We start from the raw sequence: 22,717 nt of genomic DNA, 5'->3' as shown, positions 1-22,717 counted from the left end.
CTGAACTGGGCGTGCAGAACTTGTCAGCTGCAAAATGCGGGCTGCCCTGCTCCTGGGCATGTGGGGGCAGCGACATGAACTGAGTGTTTAAGTGGGGAGTCTGACCCAGAGGGCAAGAGAGGCCGTGGCCCTGTGGGTAAGCATTCCTCGAAATCCGTCTTTCACAACAGGGGACAGAGTGAGGATCTCTCTGCCCTGTAAGCAGAGGAGGTCAGTACCAAATCCCGTCTTTCCACAAATTACTATACTAGCACTTCCAATCATAATCATTTCAATTACGTTTTTGTTCCTGGTGCGATTGCTGGTCACTGGTGGTATCACTTGCTTTCTTGATCTTTGAAGAAGCTTAAAGAAACACAGGAAAATATTTATTTTTTAAAATAGTGGAAATGACCAAGTTATCCAAGAGATATTCTATTTATTCTTTTGGGCCCAGTAGGAGGAGAGCCATATGCTAATCTACATATGGAGATGTAGGGAGGAATTGGAGAGGGTAAGTAGGGGGTTCTCAGTGGGAGGCACTTATGTCCCCTAGGGGACATTTGGAAATGTCTGGAGACATGGTGATTGTTACAGATGTGGCGGGGGAGGGTTGCTCCTGGCATCTAGTGGGTAGAGGCCAGGGATGCTGCTAAACAGTCCACAAGGCAAAGGACGGCCCCCACAACAAAGCACTATCCAGCCCAAGAGGTCAGTAGCGGCAAGGCTGAGAGACCCGAGGAGAGATGCGATGGGGAGGCAGGACAATCGCTTTTACAATATTATCTTGTGTAGTTAAAGCTCTACTCGGAGAAACAGAGTTGTCTTCTGCGAGGAGGGAAAAATGCCATCCCTCCAGCATGCCCAGTGAGAATGTGGCCTTTTCTCTGCGTGGGGAGGCACAACAGTGCAGTAACTACGCTGGAGACCCGGCAAGAGTGCTCGTGATCATCCTGGGCTGTGCCTCAGAGCTCAGGTGGAGGCAACAATGCGCATGGACCTCAGCTGGGAAAGAGGTGACCGAAGTTCCTGTTGCTAATCATTTAGATAGACAAATTCCAAACTGTATGTGCTGACTGGATTTCTACCAGAGTTTTAAGATGTGCATCCCTGGGGCACCTGGGAGGCTCAGTCAGTTAGGGGTCTGCCTTCGGCTCAGCTCGTGATCCCGGGGTGCTGGGATCGAGTCCTGGTGCGTGGGGCTCCCTGCTCGGTGGGGAGCCTGCTTCTCCCTCTCCCTCTGCCCTTCCCCCCACTCTTGTGTACTCTCTCGTTCTGCTCTTTCTCTCTCTCAAATAAATAAATAAATAAATAAACAAAATCTTTACAAAAAAAGATGTGCATCCCTTTGGGTCTACGTGGTGGAAGATGATGGCCTTATTATAGTGGTAGAAGTCTATTTCATATGTGAAAGAGATCTCTTCATTCTCCTGTCCACCTATGTGATACTGTGAACATGATTTTTAATATTTTCCTTTTTAAAAACCATTTGAGGTGGCCACTCTTTAAGATGCCTACCTGAAACTTTTTCCCTACCTAAAGTAAGAGTTAACAGTCAAAGATGGAGGAAGCAATATAGCCGCTGAAGTGATTTTTTTTTTTTTATCCCAGAGGCAGAGGTTACAGCCTCATCATTTCACTGAACTACATACATTATGAGCTTTTCTTACTGACTCCCCTTTCCTAAACTTTCATTCTTTCCTTCCTTTCGCATTGTCTGTTCTTACTGGCTCGTCCTTTAAAAACTTTCTCTTGCACACATTTTCTCTCTCATTTTTTTTTAAAAAGCCCTTTATATAGGGGCATCTGGGTGGCTCAGTCAGTTAAGCGGCTGATTTTGGCTCAGGTCATGATCTCCGGGTCCTGGGATCGAGCCGCGTGTCCAGATCTGTGCTCAGGGGGCAGTCTGCTTCTCCCTCTCCCTCTGCCCCCCGCCCCGCTCATGCTCTCTCTTTCTCAAATAAGTAAATAAGTAAATAAGTAAATAAAATCTTTTAAAAAGCCCTTCATTTTCTGTACTCCTTTTAAAGCTTCTTCTTTTCTCTCTATGCCTTTTCCTCTCTCCTGCTTCCCTGCCCTAGCCTACCCTGCTCTACCTTACCCTCCCTTGCCCTATTTTATCCTATCCACCCATCCACTCTTTTTCTGTTACTCTACTGGCCCACTTTAAAAAAGTTTTCCATTTCTTTTCTTTCCCTTTCTAACTCTCTCTTTTATGTACTCTTTACTGGTTTGTCCTTTTTCACATCAGGCTTATCTATTTAGGTATATATCTTTCTATCCATGTCTGCCCGTCTGTCCAACCATCCATCCATCATCGACCCACATTTACCTACCTAGAGATCTATCCATCTTTATTACACTGTATCTTTTATTGACTTTATGTTTTTTATTGAAGTATAGCTGACACACACCTGACTTCTCCTTTGTAAGTCCTCCCCGCTCCCCGCCATCATACACGACTGCACTTACTTTACTCAGCGGCCCCTCCCTCTCCCACTGTCTCCCTCTCTCTCTCTCCTGTATTTAACACTTTCCTCTATGGATTCGTCGCTCATACACTTGTCTTTTTCCCCTTAACTTCCTACTTCTGCTCTTTCTTCCTTCCTTTCATCCTCCTTCCCTTCTCCTTGCTACATTCCTTCTCTGTCTCTCTCTTCACCCACCAACCCTCCGTCCCTTCCATCTTCAGTTCTCCCTCCCTTCCTCCTCCCCTGTGCCCCCATTTTCCCTTTACTCTCTTTGTACTGGCTCCACTTCCAGACACTTTTCCTTTCCTTCTCTCCTTCTACCTTTCCTATATATTCTCTTCTAGCGGCTTCCACCTTTTATTATCTGTATAGCTACCATCCACCTCCCTACCATGTAGCTGTCATCCTTCCATCTTTGTTTCAGTTTTATGTGACTTTTGTTAGCTTGCTTCCTCCTTGTCCTCCACTCTGTGCTTCATGCTCGCACCAGCTCCTCCTTTTCAACTCCTGTGTCTCACTCTAATATTTCTTTTTATTTTCCTATTTTCCTAGCCTCACCCCAGTTTAGAATTCTTCTCTTTCTTGCCTTCTTCTTTCCCTCTCTCCCCGCCCCTCCCTTCTACCTTTCCACCTCCATCCGCTGTGTCTACATCTCCTTCCTACTCCTTTCACTCTCCTCCTCTGGATTGCTTTGTCTTCTTTTGGTGAACCTGCACTTCTGCCTTCCCTCCTCCCTCCTCACCCCTACTTCTTGCCTTCCCTCTATCCTCACCTCCTCCCTTTCTTCTTTTTCCTGCTCCTTTCCTCCCTCCTGCCCTCCATTCTTCATATACTCCTTTATACTTGGTTCCCCTTTTAAACTTTTTCCCCTTCACACTCTCTCCCGTTACCTTTTAATACTGTCTTTTGTATGAGGCCCTCCTCAGAAAGTCTGGTCTACCTAGCTTTGTGGTTTCCATCCATCCCTTCACCCTTATTTTTTTTTATTTTTTAAAAGATTTTATTTATTTGACAGAGAGAGAGAGAGAGAGAGCACAGGCAGGGGGAGCGGCAGGCAGCGGGAGAGGGAGAAGCAGGCCCCCTGCTGTGCAGTGGGGGGCGGGGGGGGGGCTCGATCCCAGAACCCCGGGATCATGACCCAAGCCAAAGGCAGACGCTTAACGACTGAGCCACCCAGGCGCCCCTCACCCTTATTTTTTTAGCTCACTTCTCTTGACATCTCTCTACCCTCTATTCCTCCCTTCCTCCCCCTTCCCTCCTTCCCTTTCTTCCAGATACCCTTTACCTTTTCTCACTCCCTTCTTTGTCTTTTTCTTTCTTTTCTTTTCCTGTCTGCATGCTTGCCTTACTTCTTCCTCTTTCCTCCCTTCCCTTTCCCCTCCCTCCTGCTTCCTTCATCCTTCCTGCCCTATTTCCTTCTTTCTTACCTTCAGCCATCTGCTCACCTGCTCAGTCTCTCTCCCATTCGTGTTCCTTTCTTCGATCTCCCCTCCTTCCTCTTTCCTTTCTTCCTGCCATTCTTCTTCTACTCTCTTTTCTACTACTCCGCTTTTCAAACTTTTTTCCCCTTTCCCCTCTCTTTATGCATCTTTGTCCTGCCCTCACTGCTGCTTTCCCCTATTTAAAAATCAGTTTTTTTCGGGGCATCTGGGTGGCTCAGTTGGTTAAGCACCCACCTTTGGCTCAGAGTGCTGGGATTGAGCCCCGAAGCAGGCTTCCTGCTCAGTGGGGAGTCTGCTTCTCTGTCTTCCTCTGCCCCTCCCCCTGCTCATGCACGTGCTCTCTCTCTCTCAAATAAATAAAGAAAATCTTTTAAAAAATCAGGTTTTTTTCTACCTATACATCTGCCTAGCTGGCTCTCTATGCAGCTATCAATCATCTTTCTGTCTTTATTTTACTGTCTTTCTTTACTGCATTCTAGTTTTTAATTCTCCTGCAAATCACACAACCGTACTTGATTTTCTTGCTGGTCTTCCCTCCCCTGTAAATATCGTTTCCTTATTGACTCATCCTGTACAAACTTTTCTTTGCTTCCTTCTTTGCTTCTTCTTGCTCCCTCCCTTCCTTTTTCTTTTTTGTGGCTCATTATAACAACTTCTTTCCTTCTCTCTCTCATCTTTTATGTTTTTTTGTCCTCTCTTACTACTGATTTCTCCTATATGAAATCCTGTCTGTCTATCCGTCCACCCACTACTGTTGAGCTGTCTCATCACTTTACCTGTCTTTATTTTACTCTGTTTTTAAGTAATTTCTTTTTAGATCTTTCTCTCTCCCCGCCTTCCTCAGTTGTACTTAATTTTCACAGTAGCTCCTGCTTTTTAAACTCCTATGTCCCTTACTCTCACATCCTGTTATTGTTTAATTTACCAATTTTCCTAGCCTCATCCCTTTCAACATTCTTTGCTTTCTCCTTCCCTCCTTTCCATTCCGTCCTTCCAGCCTTTCCTCCCTTCTTAAGCTGTCATACCCACTTCCTAGAACATCTTCCTATTTATCTTTTTTATGCTCCTTTTCCTTTTCAGTGTACTGTACTTTTAAAGTCCAGTCTTTTCTATCTATGTATCTCTGTATCTATTTTATTTTACTATATTTGTTAACTAATTTCTTCTTTTTAGATCCCAATCTCCCTGCTCCTGTCCATGATTATGTAATTTTCTCACTAGCTGCTTCTTTTCGGCATCCTGTCTCTGTCCCTCAGGTTCATACTCTTCGTAATTCCTTTTCCCAGACTCACCCCTTTTATAAACTTCTTTACTTCCTGCTCCTTCCTTCCCTTAATTCAATCCCCTCCCTACTCCCCCCATTTCTTTTAATCTCATTATATTCACTGCTTTATTTTTCCCTTTTTTCTCTATTTTTTTGTCCTGTCTTTACTACTGGCTTCTCTTTTTAAAAATCAGATCTACGTGTCTGTATATGAATGTATGTATGTAAGTATGTATGAATTGATTGATCCATCCTTCTAATTTTAATGTATTTTTAAACTGACTTCTTTTTAAAAAGTTTTTTTTTAAAGGTTTTATTTATTTATTTGACAGAGAGAGACAGTGAGAGCAGGAACACAAGCGGGGGCGGGGTGGGAGAGGGAGAAGCAGGCTCCCTGCTGAGCAGGAAGCCCAATGAGATGCGGGGCTGCATCCCAGGACCCTGGGATCATGACCTGAGCCAAAGGCAGATGCTTAACGACTGAGCCACCCAGGCGTCCCTAAAAAGTTTTTTAAGTAAGCTCTATGCCTTACATGGGGCTTGAACTCATGACCCCGAGATCAAATTGCGTGCTCTCCCAGCGGAGCCAGCCAGGCGCCCCTAAACTGACTTCTTTTTAGATGGCTCTTTCAAACTCCTTTGTTTCTCACTCTCACAATCTCCCTTTTTATTTGGCTTTGTCCTACTGACTTAGCTTTTTAAACTTCTTTCTTCTCCATCTCTCTTTCTCTCTCTCTGTTCATTTATTTTTTCCCCTGTATGTCTGTTTCTTCTCCCTTTTCTTTCACTCCCTTTTTTCTTTGCCTGTTTCTTTCTCCTCCGTCTAGTCTCTTTGTCTCTTATCTCTTTGCCTTTGTTTCCCTCCCACCCCCTCATCCAGTGTGTGTGTACATACGTGTGTGTGAGTGTGTGGGTTTTCTTACTGGTTTCTTCTGTTCAGTTTTCTTTCTTTTTCTCTCTTATTCATTCTTTCCCTCTTCTTCTCTTCATTTCATTCTTTCTTTTTGTACCATCTTTTCTTACTGCCTCTGACTTTTTAACCTTTTTGGTCTTTTTTTTGTTTTTATCTATCTCTGTGTCATGCTTGGTATATTTTAAATGACTCTTCTTTTGTCTCCTTTAAAAAAACCTTTTTTTCTTTCTCTTGCTAGCTTGCTCTCTTTGTGTTTTGTATAATCTTTTCTTACTGGTCCTCAGTTAAAATTTTTTCTTCTTTTTTAAAATATTTTTTTTTTGCCTCCCTCTGTTTCAGTCTATTTTTTTGGTAATGTTTTCTCTTACTGGCCCCTCTTCTCTCTCTCTCCCTCCCTTTAGATACATCTTTCTCCTTCTTTGTTGTATCTTTTTCTTTTTTTCTGTAATGTCCCATCTTACTGGCTCTTTTTTAATTAATTAATTATTTTAGAGAGACAGCGCACATGAGTGGGAGTGGGGAGAGGGAGAGAATGAGAATCTCAAGCAGGCTCCACGCCAGGCACGGCCCTGACTTGGGGCTCAATCTCATGACTCTGAGATCATGATCTGAGCTGAAATCAAGAGTCAGATGCTTCACTGCTTCACCCACTGAGCCACCCAGGTGCCCCTGGCTCCTTTTTAAACCTGTGGTACAGACAGTGTTGTCTACTGAGCCACTTTATAGAAGTATTGAATTTGTTATAATGTATATAATAATATTGTATGTGTACATTCTTTACAACTTGAGCTGTAACTGGGAGATGCCTTGCATAGTGCTTGGCACAGGCAGTGTGAGCTTCTAGGATGATTTCCCTTTCCAGGCGTCTTCTGACCTCACCACATAAGCACACAGAGGTGGTGTTGTTGTTTTTTTTTTCCCAAGCCACCAATATTTAACATATAGATATGCATCTTCTACTTAGATACTTTATCATTTATTGTTTCTCTCTCACCTTCTCTTTCATTCTGTCCTCTGTTTTCAAATATATTTCCCTCTGTTCTGTCTCTCTTAACGTCATCTCTTTGCTGCATTTTTTGTAAATGATGAGCGACTTTTTTCTCTAGACATGCTTGTTTCTAAAATATTAAAAATATATATTTAACGCTTAAAAATTTAATTAGCAGCTTGCCACTGGAAATGCAAAACAGATATTTCAAATATGATGGTCTACTTGAAGGGCACCCTCATTCCTATTTTGAGATTTCTGGTCACCATGAGTGCAAAACTAGGAAGGTAGTAAGGGGTAAGTTTCACTTTGTTGTCCAGCATGAAGAAGAGTGCCCTTTCTAGAGACTGGTCCCATTTCAGAGTAGTCCTTGAAGTCCAGGTTCAGATCAAACCAGGTTTCTCCATCAATAGCTATCCTCGTGAGTTTAGGCCACTTTTGCTAATTCACACTTTAAAATACCAAAATTGGCAGAAGCTTTGCCTCAAATAGCCCAAGTTATCAGTAAAAGCTCACTCTACCTTCCGGTGAGCTTCCTCCCTTTTTGACGTTGTTCCTCAATTCTTGCTTCTCTTTTTACTTCTTCTCCAATCTTTGTCAAAAGTAACATCTCTTTTGTCTTCCATTCCTAAGGAGCACAATGTTATGGTAGTTAGCAGGGGTTCTCTTTCATTATCTTTTTTTTTTTTTGTATCATGTCAATAAGCAAATTAGATCAAGTCAAGGGCCTTACAAAAATTGAGTTAACAATAATGAAAATCTCATGTTGGCTTTAGAATGGGCTTCTCACTGCTTTTTACTGGGAATATGTTGGTGGATGCAATGGAATGGCAAAAGGAAGGAAATTATTTTGCTTTTGGAAACTTAATTCAAGTATAAACATGGCTTCAAAGATGGATCTAAGAAGATGTTGGCAAGAGGGTTTTCTCTTATTGCCTAAGGGTATATCATATGTGATCTGTTGCTCTTAAATGTATTTTGGTAGAGAAGATAAGTAAATGGGCTTGTCTGAATTTTGAGAGAATACAACCATGATTATTTTTCACTAGTTAATTTCTAAAGCTTTAAGAGCAGATGAGGTGTTACTATAAATGTAAAATAATTTGTGGTATCAGTCTCACTATGTTAAGTAAAAGCTTGTCTATTATAACAGTGATAAAAGATTAATAGTGGTTTATTCTTTATTATTATTTTTAATAGTGGTTTAATTTTTAGACCTGAAATAGCTTCAGGTAATATGGTGGGACTGCTAAAAATGTTTATCAGTGCAACAAACATATGCAGTTTCCCCTCCACTGTTTAAAATTTGGTTTTCCTCACCTCTTCGATTTGTCTACGGAGATGAAGTTTTCTTCTAATGTGGTCCTGATGTCGTTGTTGTTCTTCTTGCATCCGAACTATGCTCTGCTTTTCTGCCGTGGGCTCAACCTTGTCTAATTCCCTACCGATCATATCTAAATATCTAAGTAAAAGTGCAAATATAAGTGAAGGTAAATTGGGTGCTTCCCTTATGATGGTATTATCAATTTTGATATTCCCAAACCACCTTCTGGGTTGCTTTTTATTTCTTGAATACAGAAAATGTAGAGTTTTTCAGGGACCTTTAAGCTAACCTGATCCACCAGCTCACCATACTGTACTAATTTTACCAGACCCTGTTATACAAGTCTCTTATTGTGGTTGGAACAATGGCAAAATGTGGAACAGAGTGATTAAAAGCATTTTACATAGAGATTACATACAGCTCTGCAGTTTTAGGAACATGAATTTCCAAAGACAGCTGAAATCAACTTACAGACTGACTTCAAAACACAAGTTGATTTGAATTGCCTTTAAAAATAAGTGGGTACTGGCCTCTCTGTAATTTCCAAGTCCTTGAATGACCTTCCATGTACAGAGAGGTCCGCAGCAGACTCCTAGTCTGGGACCCTGGTGGATCAGCATGTATTCTGGCATATCATGACATGAACCCATGGACTTCAAGAGGCAGGGTAAGGGGAACTGGCCCTTGTACCTGATAAAGGAGAAAGAGAAAGAACTATAGCTCATCTCTGCCTCTTGGGGCATGGGCTTGGCCTCTGAATAGTAACACTGAATGTGTGTGGCTGGTAGCTGAATGAACATACATGACTGGTTGGGGAACAACACCTGTTTGTATTAGTATCAGATAAAGTTATAGGAACTCTCCCTTTCTGACCCTGCAGTGACTTCCTTCAACTTAATTTTGAAACATGCTTAACACACTTTCTCTCTCTCTGCTACTATGGATGTGGGTTTCCCAAGCTCAGGCATTTGGACTTTGGATTTCTTCAAATTCAGTTTGGCTTACCTCTTGGGCTTCTAGTGAGTCCAGTTTCTCAGGTAGAAACTCTCCCCCCAAGCCTTGGTACCAGGGGGTTCCCAATCCCATTACCTCTTAATCTCCTTTCCTTTCTCTCCACATTAAAACTACAGGGGGTCCAATAGTGTCTAATCCTTTTTTTGAGTCCTGCTTGCAATTCCTTCTAGTACTTCCACAACTTTCTAGGGTCTACAATATGTCCATGTATTGTCTTCAGTCATACCTGTGCTTTATTATCAGCTCTTGGTCTGGAGTTGTTTGTGTGTCTTCCTGTAACAGCCATTCTTGGAACTGTTCATTTCCATAACTGTTATAGGCTCTTCTGGTTTCATACAATTTATTTACTTGTTTTTCAATCATTTTCTGAGAGAAAAAAAATCAAAGTCTTTATACTGGCTAGAAATAGACCTGTCCTTTGATAGGCCCTCTTGAGTGTAGGGCTTGGTAAACCTCCTATACTTCACAAATGGTTAATTCTGTTAACCTGCATTTAAGCCTAGTGTGTCTCCATTCCAGATAAGTGAAAATTTCTCTCTGTAAATTAAAGGCAAAGGTCTAATTTTTTATCTCTTATAAATCTCTAGGGATCTTATTTTATCTGTTATCTTCATAATTCTAGGTCAGGTAATTATAAGTAAATATTCTGCAAAGGACCAAACCTTTCTTCCAAACCCTACATAAAAACTATCTTATAGACCCCAAAATAAATTTAAGTATTAACTTACTTGTTCTCTTACATAGTTTCTTTCAAAGTCTAATTTTAAAGTGGTCAGATGAACAATTCTTTCAAGGTACATATCACCTATAAAAGCAAAATCAAAAACCAAACGTATAAATAGAAAGTTGTAACAATGATAAAGCTTTCCAGAGAAGAGTGTCATAAGAATATTCATTTTAGTAACAATTTTAGGATCAAGGGTAATAATAGCCCATTTTGGGAGCAATTTGGAAAGCGGTATCTAAAATTGCTGTATCACCAGGAAATTTCTATCTAAATGGTATTATTTCAATAATATGGTTCACATCATAATCAGAAATTACAATTCTCAATGAATTTTTTATTAAAACACCAGTGTAATAATGACATTTAACACTCCCCCGATTTACTTCATCATGCTTTTTTCTGCTAGGTTTCCATTTTGTCTCTTCTCAAAAAGTATAGGAAATATTCCATGATAGGTATACTGTGCCTTTATTACTTTTAAAGCCAGAGGAAAGGCACTACACTACAGTAGGGAAAAAATACATAAATAAAAACATTTGTATGTATGTCTTTACATATTTGACAAAAGAAAAAAGGTCAAGAAGGAACAAGTAGTCTTATTTAAAAATCCAAATGCTGAGTAATTGAGTTTTCTAATAAATATCCTTTATTGTTTAAACAAAGCTGAAACAGGCTCCTAGTGAAGTACAGAACCGAGTGTCTATCAAGTCCCTAGGGGTTTCTACTGGTTAAGAGGAAGGAGGCTTCAACCTATTTTATTATTGCTGGTGATGTAACCGCTCTTCTTTAATCTCCTTAGGATATCCTTTCGCTTATGGTATGCTTTTAAATGGGGATCATGCAGACTTTTATAGCTGGTTTCCAAACGTCGGCAATAAGGATCAGTCAGGTTAAAGTCATAAGAAGGCTGATAAAGCTGTAAACACACAGATTCAAAAGCATTATGTGTGTAAAATGAATGAAGTTGCACTTTTAAACCTCAAGTTGTTGAAATGACTAGGTTGGTCAGTGAAAATAAAACATGAAAGCAGAACCTGAGGTGAGGGAATCCGGAAAATGGATTGATTTAGGTAAATCTAATGCCCATTCTCTTCCCCTCTCCTCTACCAGAGCTGTCTTTAGGCTGGGGGTGGTAGCCTCAACCTCAGTTCAATTCATGAACACTGAGGTGTGGCCCTAAGAGTCCTGCAAGGCAGGTAGGATGCTTCATATGTGGGCAAAGAAAGACATCCTTCTGGGCAATGATTTAATTTACAGTGAGACTAGATAGGAAGCCCATATCTTTCCTAGAAAAGAAGTGATCAACAGTGATGGCAGCTGAAACACTGCTGCAATTAGCGGATTGATTATTGCTTCTTCTTTTAGATGTTGACTTTTGTTGGTAACAGACATGTGTTGACCAACGCTGAGCTACTGACCTATCCAGAAAGAGACAAATCCATTTGTTGAGGCCAGTGTAAGCTTTCTATTGTCAATTACAATAATTGGCTTCCCTGAACTGAAGAGTCTATTATAGCATCACTATGTGCCAGGGGGAGGTCACAAGGGAGACTTTCAAAAGTATGCAAATTGTTCCTTTCACTTAACATGTTATCTTTTCTTAAAAGCAGAATGTCTAAGTTAATTGGCAAAGTATTTACTATTAACATTCAATAAAAGCAATTTAAGGAGTTTGTGAACAGTTGCTACCTTAGTACATTAATAAGTGAATTAATATATAAATACATTACCTGAGAATAAGTTTGGTATCAAAATGTTGTATAGGATCAGTTGTCAGGTTTGGATTAATGCATAGCTAAAGATAGGTAGGTTATATTGTTACATTTTAATCCGACTGGAAAAAAGACAGTCAAATACCATAATTTTGCTTCTATCTGCATTCAAAACAACATGAAAGACCTTTAAATTCCCTGTTTCTGTAGTGATCTGCTAAAGCGGTCTGCAGCTGAGGAAGCAGCAAGGTCAGGTAACAGAGTATGGCCTAAGAATCAGGAGACAGTGGTTCTGGTCTGAACTCTGCTACTATCTGCCTGTGACCTTAGATAAATCATAGCTTCACCTTACAAGGTAGTCATGAGGGTAAAATGAGTTTAAAAAAACAACACCTAAAGGTGTAAAATATAAAGTCTTACTTCCTTGAGGAGATCCTGCTAAAAGATAAAGGTCCCACAAAGTTAGTCTTCAGGGTAGCTGAATATAGTGCCTAATCATGATCAAATGCATATATTTTGGGGTAATCAATATAATAAAGTACAGAGATAATCAATATAATTTAGTATAGAAAAAATCTGGAAATAAGAAGTAGTTCGCAAGTGAAAAACAGGAACAGAATAGAAATAATAGCAAATAGAAGATATTTGAGGAAAAAAACCCAGCAGATAGGGCCACAGTTACAAACTAGGAAGCAGTGTTATTACTAGTAGTGAAATAGGTTTTGAGTATGTTTCAGGAAAGCTAACTTGTGGGAGTGTGACTCAGTCAATTTCTGTGAGGTTGGCATATATTTAGTAGAACATTATGCGTTTTCAAAAGAGAAACTCTATTGTTTTCCAGCAATAAAACCTAAAATAATCATATATATTAGACAGTTATCAGAAATACCAAGAAGCCCCTACTCATCCTTGATGATGTGCTAGACAGTGCAAGAGTAAGGAAGTCAGAATTATTCCCGTAGAATCTTTTGCTATTGTGATCAAAGCACATTCTAAACTAGGAAGTTCTGAACCTCCTTCGGGCTTGGCCTAAATTATGGACAGAGCACGGGGTGTTAGGCAGAGGACTTAAAATGTGTAACAATGTGAGTGCAACACACTGCATCACTCATAGTGCTGATTCAGTGCTGAGTAAGATAGTACAGACCAAGGGCAGGTAAATTCTAAGGAAAGATGAGATCGTTGGGTGTTGTGACACTTGGGAGAGGCTTTGTATAGCAGCTCTTAAAAGATGGCTCAAATCGAAGGTCAGGAAGAAGAGTGCCTTCCAGGTTGTGGGAGCCAGATGGACAAAGACACTTATGTAAGAATTAGCAAGATAAGTGTAGGTAGGCAGAAAAGACCCCACCCAACCTTTGGGAACTGAGGCTCTGGGTTGGAGATAAGGCTGAACTGGATGGCTGAGGCATATCATGAGGCCTTCCATCATTAAAGTGAAGTTCAGACACTAATCAATTCATTTAACTTAACTTGGTGTGTTAAGTTGAAGTTGACACAAAGCAAAATCATAGCAGTGTTTCAAGTTTAATAGCAAGCTATTAAAAAGGGTAAAGAAAATCACTTAAGCACTATTAAAACTCAGTTTACCTTTTCACTTATATTTGTAGTATAGAATATATTGTTGCTTCCTGGGATAATAGGCAGCTTGACCCCAAGAGGAAGATCCAAGAGATAGATGCTCCGACCTCTGGAATGTTTTTTTTTTGTGTGAGCCCTGTCAGATACAGTGAGGAAGTCTGTCGATTTTTAAGAACTGTTCTTTTAGTTTAGACCAATCTACTCACATTAAAGTGGGCTAATACTTCCAAATAAACCAAAGAATCCTACACTCAGGGTTGAAAGAGCCCTCCCTGCTGACAACCCGGAAGCCTCCCAGCTTCCCTGGGTTACCAGCCCTATCTCTGTGCCCCACCCAAGGCTGGTCCTGGCCACAGGCAGCTCTCGCTACTGGCTGCGGGGCCTGGGAGCCTGAAGCTGAGTCGTCAAGCACCCGCCCTTTTCCCCCTCGCTCTGATGAGGACTCCGCCCCTTCCGTCCGCCCGCCACCCCGAGACCCCTCCCAGGAGCAAGGAGGAGGGTGACTACAGACTCGCCACCACTCACGGTGTCGCAGTGCTCTCTGTCGGCTGTTAGGCTGCTGGCGGCCGCCTTAGTGGCAGCGGCTTCAGCAGCCTTATAGCAGTTGTTGAGGTACAGACCCATTGCCGCGCGTCAGCCCCCAGGGTGCCGGGGGCTAGGGCTGCAAGCCGTCTTCGTTTCTCCTCTTCACGCACACCTCTCCCGCTCTAAGCTCTGATTAAGTCTGGGTCGCCGAGACGGTGGTCCCGGGTAACGCGTCCTCTAGGCCACGCCCCTCACTGGGCGGCGCTCCGCGCTGGAGTGCTAACGTCCTCATCCCGCAGAGCCCGCCGGGAGGGGAAAGGGAGCGGTGACCACTCACCAGTCACGCTGCTGCCGCGAACCTTCGGCGCATGCGCGGGTTTAAGAGCCTCAGAGTTTGGGGAAGTGGTCCAAAGGTGTGGTGTGAGAGCGCGCGGCGGAGGTTACGTTTCTCTCTGAAAGCAACACCCCCCATTTAAAGATTTTATTTATTTATTTACTTCTCGGAGAGAGTACAGACAGGGTAAGTGGCAGGCAGAGGGAGAAGCGGGCTCCCCGCTGAGCAAGGAGCCCCACAGGGGGGGCTCCATCCCAGGACTCTGGGATCACGACCTGAGCGGAAGGCATTTAGCCCACTGAGCCACCCAGGCGTCCCAACACCCCCTCATTTAAACTAAACCGTTATGTACCAACTTGTGTCAGTGGGTAGCTGGCTGTAATTCTTACAGTTCTTCCTGCCCCCCCTCCCCGACAAGCTATGTGATTCTGTTCAATACATGTCCCGAGTAATTGTGTGGTTTGTCCTAGTGCCAGAGGCTTGGCTTTCCACATCAGCCAACTTTATAGATACCATGACCCCCCGTTGCCCTAGGCATATCATCTCTCCAGGTCCCACATAGGGCACAATAACATTTTTAGGGCTCAATGCTTTCTTCCCTTGTCTTCCTTTTTCCTGTCTTGGGCTCTTCATCTCCCTGGCCTCCTCTCGCTCCCTTTCTCCCCCTTTCTCCTATTTCTTTCTACCTTCTCATTAGCTTAGCCAACATTTCTTGAGTGCCTGCCCTATGCCAGACACTGTGCTGGGTGCTGTGGAGTAACTGAGTAAAACATAGTCCCTGCTGCCTAGGAGTTCGCTAGACGGTAAATACATTAAGGGCTGGAGACTGCACCTGGTGTGTCAAAGAGTTTGTACTTTGCCTCCATGTTTTTTTATGCATCTTTTTATTGTGATAAAAAAGCTGGGCAAACATAAAATTTACCATCTTAATCATTTTAACCGTACAGTTCAGTAATGATAAGTATACTCACATTGTTGTGCAGCAGATCTCCAGAAGTTTTTCATTTTCCAGAACTGAAACTCTCTACCCATTAAACAACTCCTCTTTCTTCCCTCCTCCCCAGCCCCTGGTAACCCTTTCTGTTTCTATGAATTTGACTACTTCAGATACCTTATATAAGTGGTATAAGTGGAGTCACATGTTATTTGTCTTTTTGTGATTGGCTTATTTCACTTAGCATAATGTCCTCAAGGTTTATTCATGTTGTAGCATATGGTAGGATTTTTTTCCTTTTTTAAGACAATAATATTACATTGCATGGATACACCACATTTTCTTTATCCATTCAACCATCAATGAACATTTATGTTGCTTCTACCTCTTGACTATTGTGAATAGTGCTGCTATGAACATGGGTGTGCAAATGTCTCTTTGAGACCCTACTTCAAAGTTTTTTAGCCATATACTCGGAAGTTGCTGGATTTTACAGGTGAAAAATTGCTGGATCATGTGATAATTCTATTTCTAAATTTTTGAGGAATCTTTGTACTGTTTTCCATAGTGGTTGCACCATTTTAAAGTCTCACAGGCAGTACACAAGGGTTCTAATTTCTTCACGTCCTCACTGTTATTTTCTGTTCATTTTTTTCCTCATTTTTTGGACAGTGGCTCTCCTAATGGGGTGAGGTGATATTGTGGTTTTGATTTGCATTTCTCTGATGATTAGTGATGTTGAATAGCTTTTCATATGCTTGTTGGCCATTTGCTGTCTCCATGTGTTTTGTCTACTTCTTTGTTCTCTTGGGCATTTAGTAACAATAACTACCATTTATTGAGAATTTACGAATTTCAGACGCTATGCTAAACACCTATCTCTTAATCCTCACAAAACCTCATCTAATGGCAATGGCTATTATGTGATGGAACTGAGATTTGAATCCAAGTTAACTGATTCCAAAAGCTGTATTTTTTTTTTTTTTTTTTTACTTTGGAACACAGTAATCAAAAACCTCCCAACAAACAAAAGTCCGGGATCAAATGGCTTCAGAGGTGAATTCTACTGAACTGATTCAATTTCATTGCAAGTAATCAGTCTGTTCAAATTTTCTACTTGTTCCTGATTTCATTTTGGAAGGTTATATGTTTCTAGGAAATTATTTCTTCTAGGTTGGTTAATTTTTGGCATATGATTTTTCATAAAATTCTCTTATAATCCTTTGTATTTCTTTGGTGTCAGTTATTATTTCTCCTCCTTCATTTCTGATTTTATTTATTTGTGTCCTCTCTGTGACGAGTCTGACTAAAGTTTTAATCAATTTTGTTGATTTTTTTCATGGAATCAGCTCCGGGTTTCATTGATCTGTTCTATTATTTTTTAAGTCTCTATATCATTTATTTCTTTTTTTTTAAAAAGATTTATTTATTTGAGAGAGAGAGAATGAGAGAGAGAGAGTACATGAGATGGGGGAGGGTCAGAGGGAGAAGCAGGCTCCCTTACTGAGCAGGGAGGAGCCCGATGTGGGACTCGATCCCGGGACTCCGGGATCATGACCTGAGCCGAAGGCAGTCGTTTAACCAACTGAGCCACCCAGGCGCCCCTATATCATTTATTTCTGATCTAATTTTTATTATTCCTTGCTTCCACTGGCTTTGGGATTTTTTTCTTCTCTTTCTAGCTCCTTTAGGTGTAAGGTTAAATTGAGATTTTTCTTGCTTCTTTAGATAGCATCTGATCTATAATAGTCCCTCTTAGAATAGCTTTTGCTGCATCCCAAAGATTTTGGACTGTTATGGTTTCATTTTCATTTGTCTCCATGTATTCTTTTAATTTCCTCTTTGATTTCTTGGTTGACCTTTTTATTGTTTAGGAGCATGTTATTTAACCTTCTTGTGTTTGTGCTTTTTCCAGACTTTTTCTTGTGGTTGATTTCTAGTTTCATACCCCTGTGGTTGGAAAAGATGCATGGTATGATTTCAATCTTTGTGAATTTGTTGAGGCTTGTTTTTGGCCTAACCTGTGATCTATTCTGGAGAATGTTCCATGTGCACTTGAAAAGAATGTGGATTCTGCTGTTTTTGGATGGAATGTTCTGAATATATGTTAAATCCATCTGGCCCAATCTGTCATGCAAAGTCACTGTTTCCTTGTTGATTTTTTGTCTGGACTTCCTTTATGTCTGTGAATAGTTGTTTTATGTATCTGGGTGCTCCCATGTTGGGTGCATAAATATTGACAATTATTATATCGTCTTGTTGGATTGTTCCCTTTATGATTATGTAGTGTCATTGTCTCTTGTTACAGTCTGTTTTAGTCTATTTTGTCTAATGTAGATATTGCTACCCCAGCTTTTTTTTCACTTCCATTTTCATGGTAAATGTTTTCCCATCCTTTCACTTTCAATCTGCATGTGTCTTTAGGTCTGAAATGAGTCTCCTATAGGCAGCATATAGATGGATCTTGCTTTTTTATCTATTCAGCCATTTATGTCTTTTGATTGGAGCATTTAGTCTATTTCTATAGCGATAAGTCTATTTCTGAAGTAATTATTGACAGGTATGTACTCATTGTTGATTTGTTTTATGATTCTTTTTGTAGTTCTTATCTATTCCTTTCTTTTCTGGTTCTCTTTCCTTGTGGTTTGATGGCTTTATTTAGTGATATGCTTAGATTCCTTCCTCTTTATTTTTGCATATATATTAGTGGTTTTTGATTTGTCGTTACCAATATGTTGACATATAACATCCTATGCATGGGGGCGCCTGGGTGGCTCAGTCAGTTAAGCGTCAGCCTTTGGCTCAGGTCATGATCCCGGGGTCCTGGAATTGAGCCCGTGTTGGACTCCTTGCTTGGTGAGGAACCTGCTTCTCCTTCTCCCTCTGCCTGCTGCTCCCCCTGCTTGTTCTCTCCCTCGCTCTGTCAAATAAATAAATAAAAAGCTTTTTAAAAAAATCCTATGCATATAGCTGTCTATATCAAGTTGATGGTTGCTTAAGTTTGAACCCTTTCTAAAAGCACTACATTTTTACTCCCTCCCCCATGTTTTATGTATATGGTGTCATACTTTACATCCTTTTATTTTGTGAATCCCTTGGCTGATTTTTATAGATAGAATTGATTCTACTGCTTTTGTGCTTTAACTTCCATACTGGTTTTATAAGTGATTAATCTATTACTTTTATTATGTTTCTATATAACTGTGAAATTTTTTTCCTTTCCTAATTTTCTTACTCCTAGTTATGGCCTTTTCTTTCCACTCAAAGAACTCTCTTTAATGTTTCTTGTAAGGCTGGTTTAGTGGTGATGAACTCCTTCAGTTTTTGTTTGGGAAACTTTTTGTCTCCTATTCTGAATGATAGTCTTGCTTGATAGAGTATTCTTGGTTGCAGGTTTTTTTTTCCTCTCAGCACTTGAATATAGCATACCATTTTCTTCTGGCCTGCAAAGTTTCTGCTGAAAAATCAGTTGATAGTCTTGTGGGATTTCCTTTGTATTTAACTGTTTTCTCTTGCTGCCTTTAAAATTCTCTCTTTATCATCACTTTTTGCCATTTTAATTATTATGTGTCTTGGTATGGACCTCTTTTGGTTGATTTTGTTGGGGGCTCTCTGTACCTCCTGGATCTGGATGTTTGTTTCCTTCCCCAGATTACAGAAATTTTCAGCTATTATTTCTTCAAATAAATTTTCTGCTCTCTTTTCTCTCTCTTTTCCTTCTGGGATCCTTATAATGTGAATGTTATAATGCTTGATGTTGTTGCTGAGTTCCCTTAACCTATACTCATTTTTTATTTTTCTTTCTTCATTTTGCTGTTCAGCTTGGTTGCTTTCTATTACTTTATCTTCCATCTTGCTGATCCATTTTTATCTTTCCTCTAAGCTACTATTGATTCCCTTCAGTGTATTTTTAATTTCATCTGTTGGGTTCTTTATCTCTGATTGGTTCTTTTTTATATTTTCTCTTTGTCGAAGGTCTTACTGAGATCCTCCACTCTTTTCTCAAGTTCAGTAAGTATCCTTATGACCATTACTTTGAATTCTCTATCAGGCATATTGCTTATTTCTGTTCCATTTGGCTCTTTTGCTTTGATTTTGTCCTGTTCTTTTATTTTGGACATATTCCTCTATGTCCTCATTTTGTCCAACACTCTGTGTTTGTTTCTATGTATTAGGAAAGTCAACTACGTATCCTGATCTTGAAAGTAGTGTCCTTATGAAGAGATCCTTTAGTGCCCTGTAGTGCAGTGTTCCCTGTTCACCTGAACCAGGTGCTTCAGGGGTATCTCCTATGTGTGTTGCATGAGCCCTACTCTGTGGCTGAGCTGCATTTGCCTTTAGTCCAGTCAGCTGCAATGGCCCACTTTGTCTTTGTGGGCAGGGTTTTGTCCCTGTGCTCTTAAGGGTCCAGTCTGAGGCTGCTTTGGGTTTATAGTTGAATCAGACCAGATGCCTGCCCTCAGCTCATTTGCAAGGGCTGTGGTGGCACCAACTGCAGGGCACTTTCCCTGTGTTGACCCCCGAGTGGCTTTTTTTGGTGAGTGTGGCCTACAGTTGGACCAGATGACTGCTGCCTGTCTGTCGGGTTTTCAGTGATCCCAAACTACAGGGCTTTCTCTTTGTGCCGTTCCCTGTGAGGTTTTTGTTAGGGGGTAGGGCCCGCAGTCAGATCAGATGTCTGCCCCCAGCCCGCTGCTCTCAGGCTGTAGTCAAACTGGTATGTGTGGTTACCTTCCCCTCTCCCCAGGGCAGGAGTCATTTTGGAGTGGCACTGGTCACTGTCATGGCTGCTTGCACAATGAGATTCCACTTTGGAGGGACTCCTGCTGAGTGGGGCAGTTTGAATGGGGTGGATCCTCAGGAAAATGCAGGGGTGGGGTTTGCAGTGTTGACAAGCTAGGTAGAGAGTGTTCATGCTGGTTCCCACAGGTGTCTGGGTCCAGGCTGGGAGGAGCAGGGAGAGAAATGTTGCCCTCCAACTCTTTTGTTCTTGGAGAAGTCTCCTAAAGATCTCTGCCCTTCCAGCATGTGTTCCGAGATTAGTAAATAAATCTCCTTCCCATATACCCCAATACTTTTCAAACTGCTTCTTCTATGCTGTATCTCTGAGGGGTTGTTTGTTATGCTGTCTCTTTAAGGGTGAGAACTTAGTTTCCTATAACCATCTGGCTGTCCAAGAGTCAAGGCTGCTGATTTTAAAGGTACCCAGAGTTAAGCTCCGCTGATTGTATAAACTACTGAAGTTAAGCCCTACTGGTTTGCAAAGCCAAATGTTAAAGGGGACTTGTCTTCCCAGTGTAGTTCCTCCATGTGTGGGGTGCCTGGTGTGGGGTCTGTTCCTCTCCCTTCTCCATGATTGTGGTGTCCCTCCCATTTGTGGTTAGTCTCCCCAAGAGTTTAGTTTCCAACTGGGTCTCTGCCCCTCCTACCTTCTTGATATGGCCTCCTCTTTATGATTAACTGAGGAGAATCTATTCTGCCAGTTTTCAGGTTGTTTTCTGAGTTAGTTGTACTGATGTGGCTGTAATCTATGTGTATGCATGGGATAAGGTGAGTTTAGGTTCCTCCTACTCTGCTCTTTTCCCAGGCTCCCCCGAAAACCTGTATTCTTAATGCACTGCACTCTTGCGTGTGTTCTTGTTTTAATTCCACATATATAATTAAAACTCCTGCGTTTAAAACTCTAGCCTGGTGATATACTCTACTGCAGGCCAAACATCTCTACATGGATGTCTGACAAGCAACTGAAATTGACATACTCAAAATTCAACTCAACCTCCCCTCAGTGAAACAGAACAAAACAAAGGCCTCATTACTCTTTCTGTATTTCCTCTTTCAGTGACTGGTACCACTTCTATCCAAGCTAGAAACCAGAGAATCTCCTAGATATCTCTGTTTCTCTGCAACTTTGACATTCAATCTATCCCAGAGTCCTACTGTTTTTATCTCGTAAATATTTCCCATATCTCTTCCCTCTTTGCCGTTTCTTCTACCACTGCTCCAATTAAGCCACTCACCATTTCTTGTCCTCACTATTATCACAGCCTCATTATATCTCTTCTATCTTTCACCTCTCCAACCCATTTTTAATTTTGCCATCAAAGTGATCTTTCTAGGGCGCCTGGGTGGCTCAGATGGTTAAGCGTCTGCCTTCGGCTCAGGTCATGATCCCAGGGTCCTGGGATCGAGTCCCGCATCAGGCTCCCTGCTCCTTGGGAGCCTGCTTCTCCCTCTGCCCCCCCCCCCCCGTCTCTCATGAATAAATAAATAAAAAGTTTTTTTTTAAAAAAAAGTGATCTTTCTAAATTGCAAACTGATCATGTTTCTCCCCTGCTTAAAACTCCTAATGATGCTCAGGAAGAATGAAAGCAAAGCATAAAATATCTTTGTGGCTTGGTCTTCCAAGACACTATTGCTATGCCACCTCTCAAAATTGACCCTACAGTAATACAGAACTGCTTGTAGTTGGTCCTCTGCATGAAGCCTGCTAGTTTATAACTCTGTGCCCTTGCTCATGTTGTCCCTTCTGCCTTGCATGACTATGCTCCTTTTTTGCATGGTTAATTCTGGGGTCTCAGTTGGAATGACTGGGATAATTGGGTTCTCTCTTCATGAGTTTTTTTTTTTTTAATCCTCTAGCAGGTAAGGCCATGCTTCTTCACACAGTGATCTTACGGGTCCCGGCATTGAGAAAGGACAAGCCCCAAAGTACAAGTACTTTCAAGATTGTGATTGAATCACATCAGTCAAAGCAAGTCACATGGTCAAGCCTAGGAGAAGATTAGCCAAGGACATGGATACAGAGAGGTGTTCATTGGAGGTGATTAATATAAAAATATAGCACAGTCCACCCTCTCATCCCTGCAGTTCATGTTCCTCCTATATGCAAAATATACTTACCTTTCCCAAGATCCCAAAAGTTTTATCCTATTATAGCATCAGCTCCAAAGTCCAGGATTTGTCATCTACAAGTATATCCAGAGGTAGCTTTTTGTTATTCCAGAGAACTATGAACTATGAACAATTTGCATTACTTACCTATTACTGTGTAACAAATTACCCCTCCACTTAGCGGCTTAAAACAATACAAAACCATTTATTACCTCCTTGGCTTCTGTTTCGGACAGCATCAGAAGGTATAGCTTATCTCTGTTCCATGATGTCTGGGTGTTGGAAGACTCTAAGGTAGAGGCTGGAATCATCTTAAGGCTTCACTCACATGTGTGACAATTGATGCTAGGTGTTGGCTAGGAGCCTATCTGAGGTTGTCAGTCGGAACACCCACACCTGGTCTCTCCGTATTGACTGGGCTTCCTCACAACATAGTATCTGCATTCCAAGGGCCGAGAGAGACAGATAGACGGACACAGAGAGAGAGGGAGAGAGAGAGCATGCACTAGGTGAAAGCTATGTTGCCTTTTATAAGCTAGCCCCAGAAGTCGTGCAACATCACTTTCATGGCATTTTATTGGCTGAGGCAGTTACAAAAGTCCACCCAGGTTCAGGGGGAAG

General features: G+C 41.4%; 1 protein-coding gene across 1 annotated transcript in view; it reads right to left on the bottom strand.

Annotated features, from left to right (window-relative positions):
• Window positions 1-14,167, bottom strand: part of LOC114223761 (fibrous sheath-interacting protein 2-like) — a 69,602-nt gene extending 55,435 nt beyond the window's left edge. Inside the window, 12 exon segments of the mRNA XM_088028525.1 lie at window positions 280-345; window positions 7,064-7,187; window positions 7,579-7,601; window positions 7,604-7,685; window positions 8,378-8,519; window positions 9,622-9,761; window positions 10,124-10,181; window positions 10,848-11,038; window positions 13,422-13,507; window positions 13,510-13,528; window positions 13,531-13,548; window positions 13,938-14,167. Coding sequence (XP_087884651.1) covers window positions 280-345; window positions 7,064-7,187; window positions 7,579-7,601; window positions 7,604-7,685; window positions 8,378-8,519; window positions 9,622-9,761; window positions 10,124-10,181; window positions 10,848-11,038; window positions 13,422-13,507; window positions 13,510-13,528; window positions 13,531-13,548; window positions 13,938-14,036 — 1,048 coding nt within the window. The 5' untranslated portion in view covers window positions 14,037-14,167.
• Between the last annotated feature and the right edge of the window lie 8,550 nt (window positions 14,168-22,717).

Source organism: Eumetopias jubatus, unplaced genomic scaffold (genome assembly GCF_037043125.1).
Source record: "Eumetopias jubatus isolate StellerSeaLion01/CBP00866 unplaced genomic scaffold, mEumJub1_p1.0 scaffold_11, whole genome shotgun sequence".
In the NCBI taxonomy this organism is placed as follows: Eukaryota; Metazoa; Chordata; class Mammalia; order Carnivora; family Otariidae; genus Eumetopias; species Eumetopias jubatus.
This window is presented reverse-complemented; position numbering and strand designations above follow the sequence as displayed.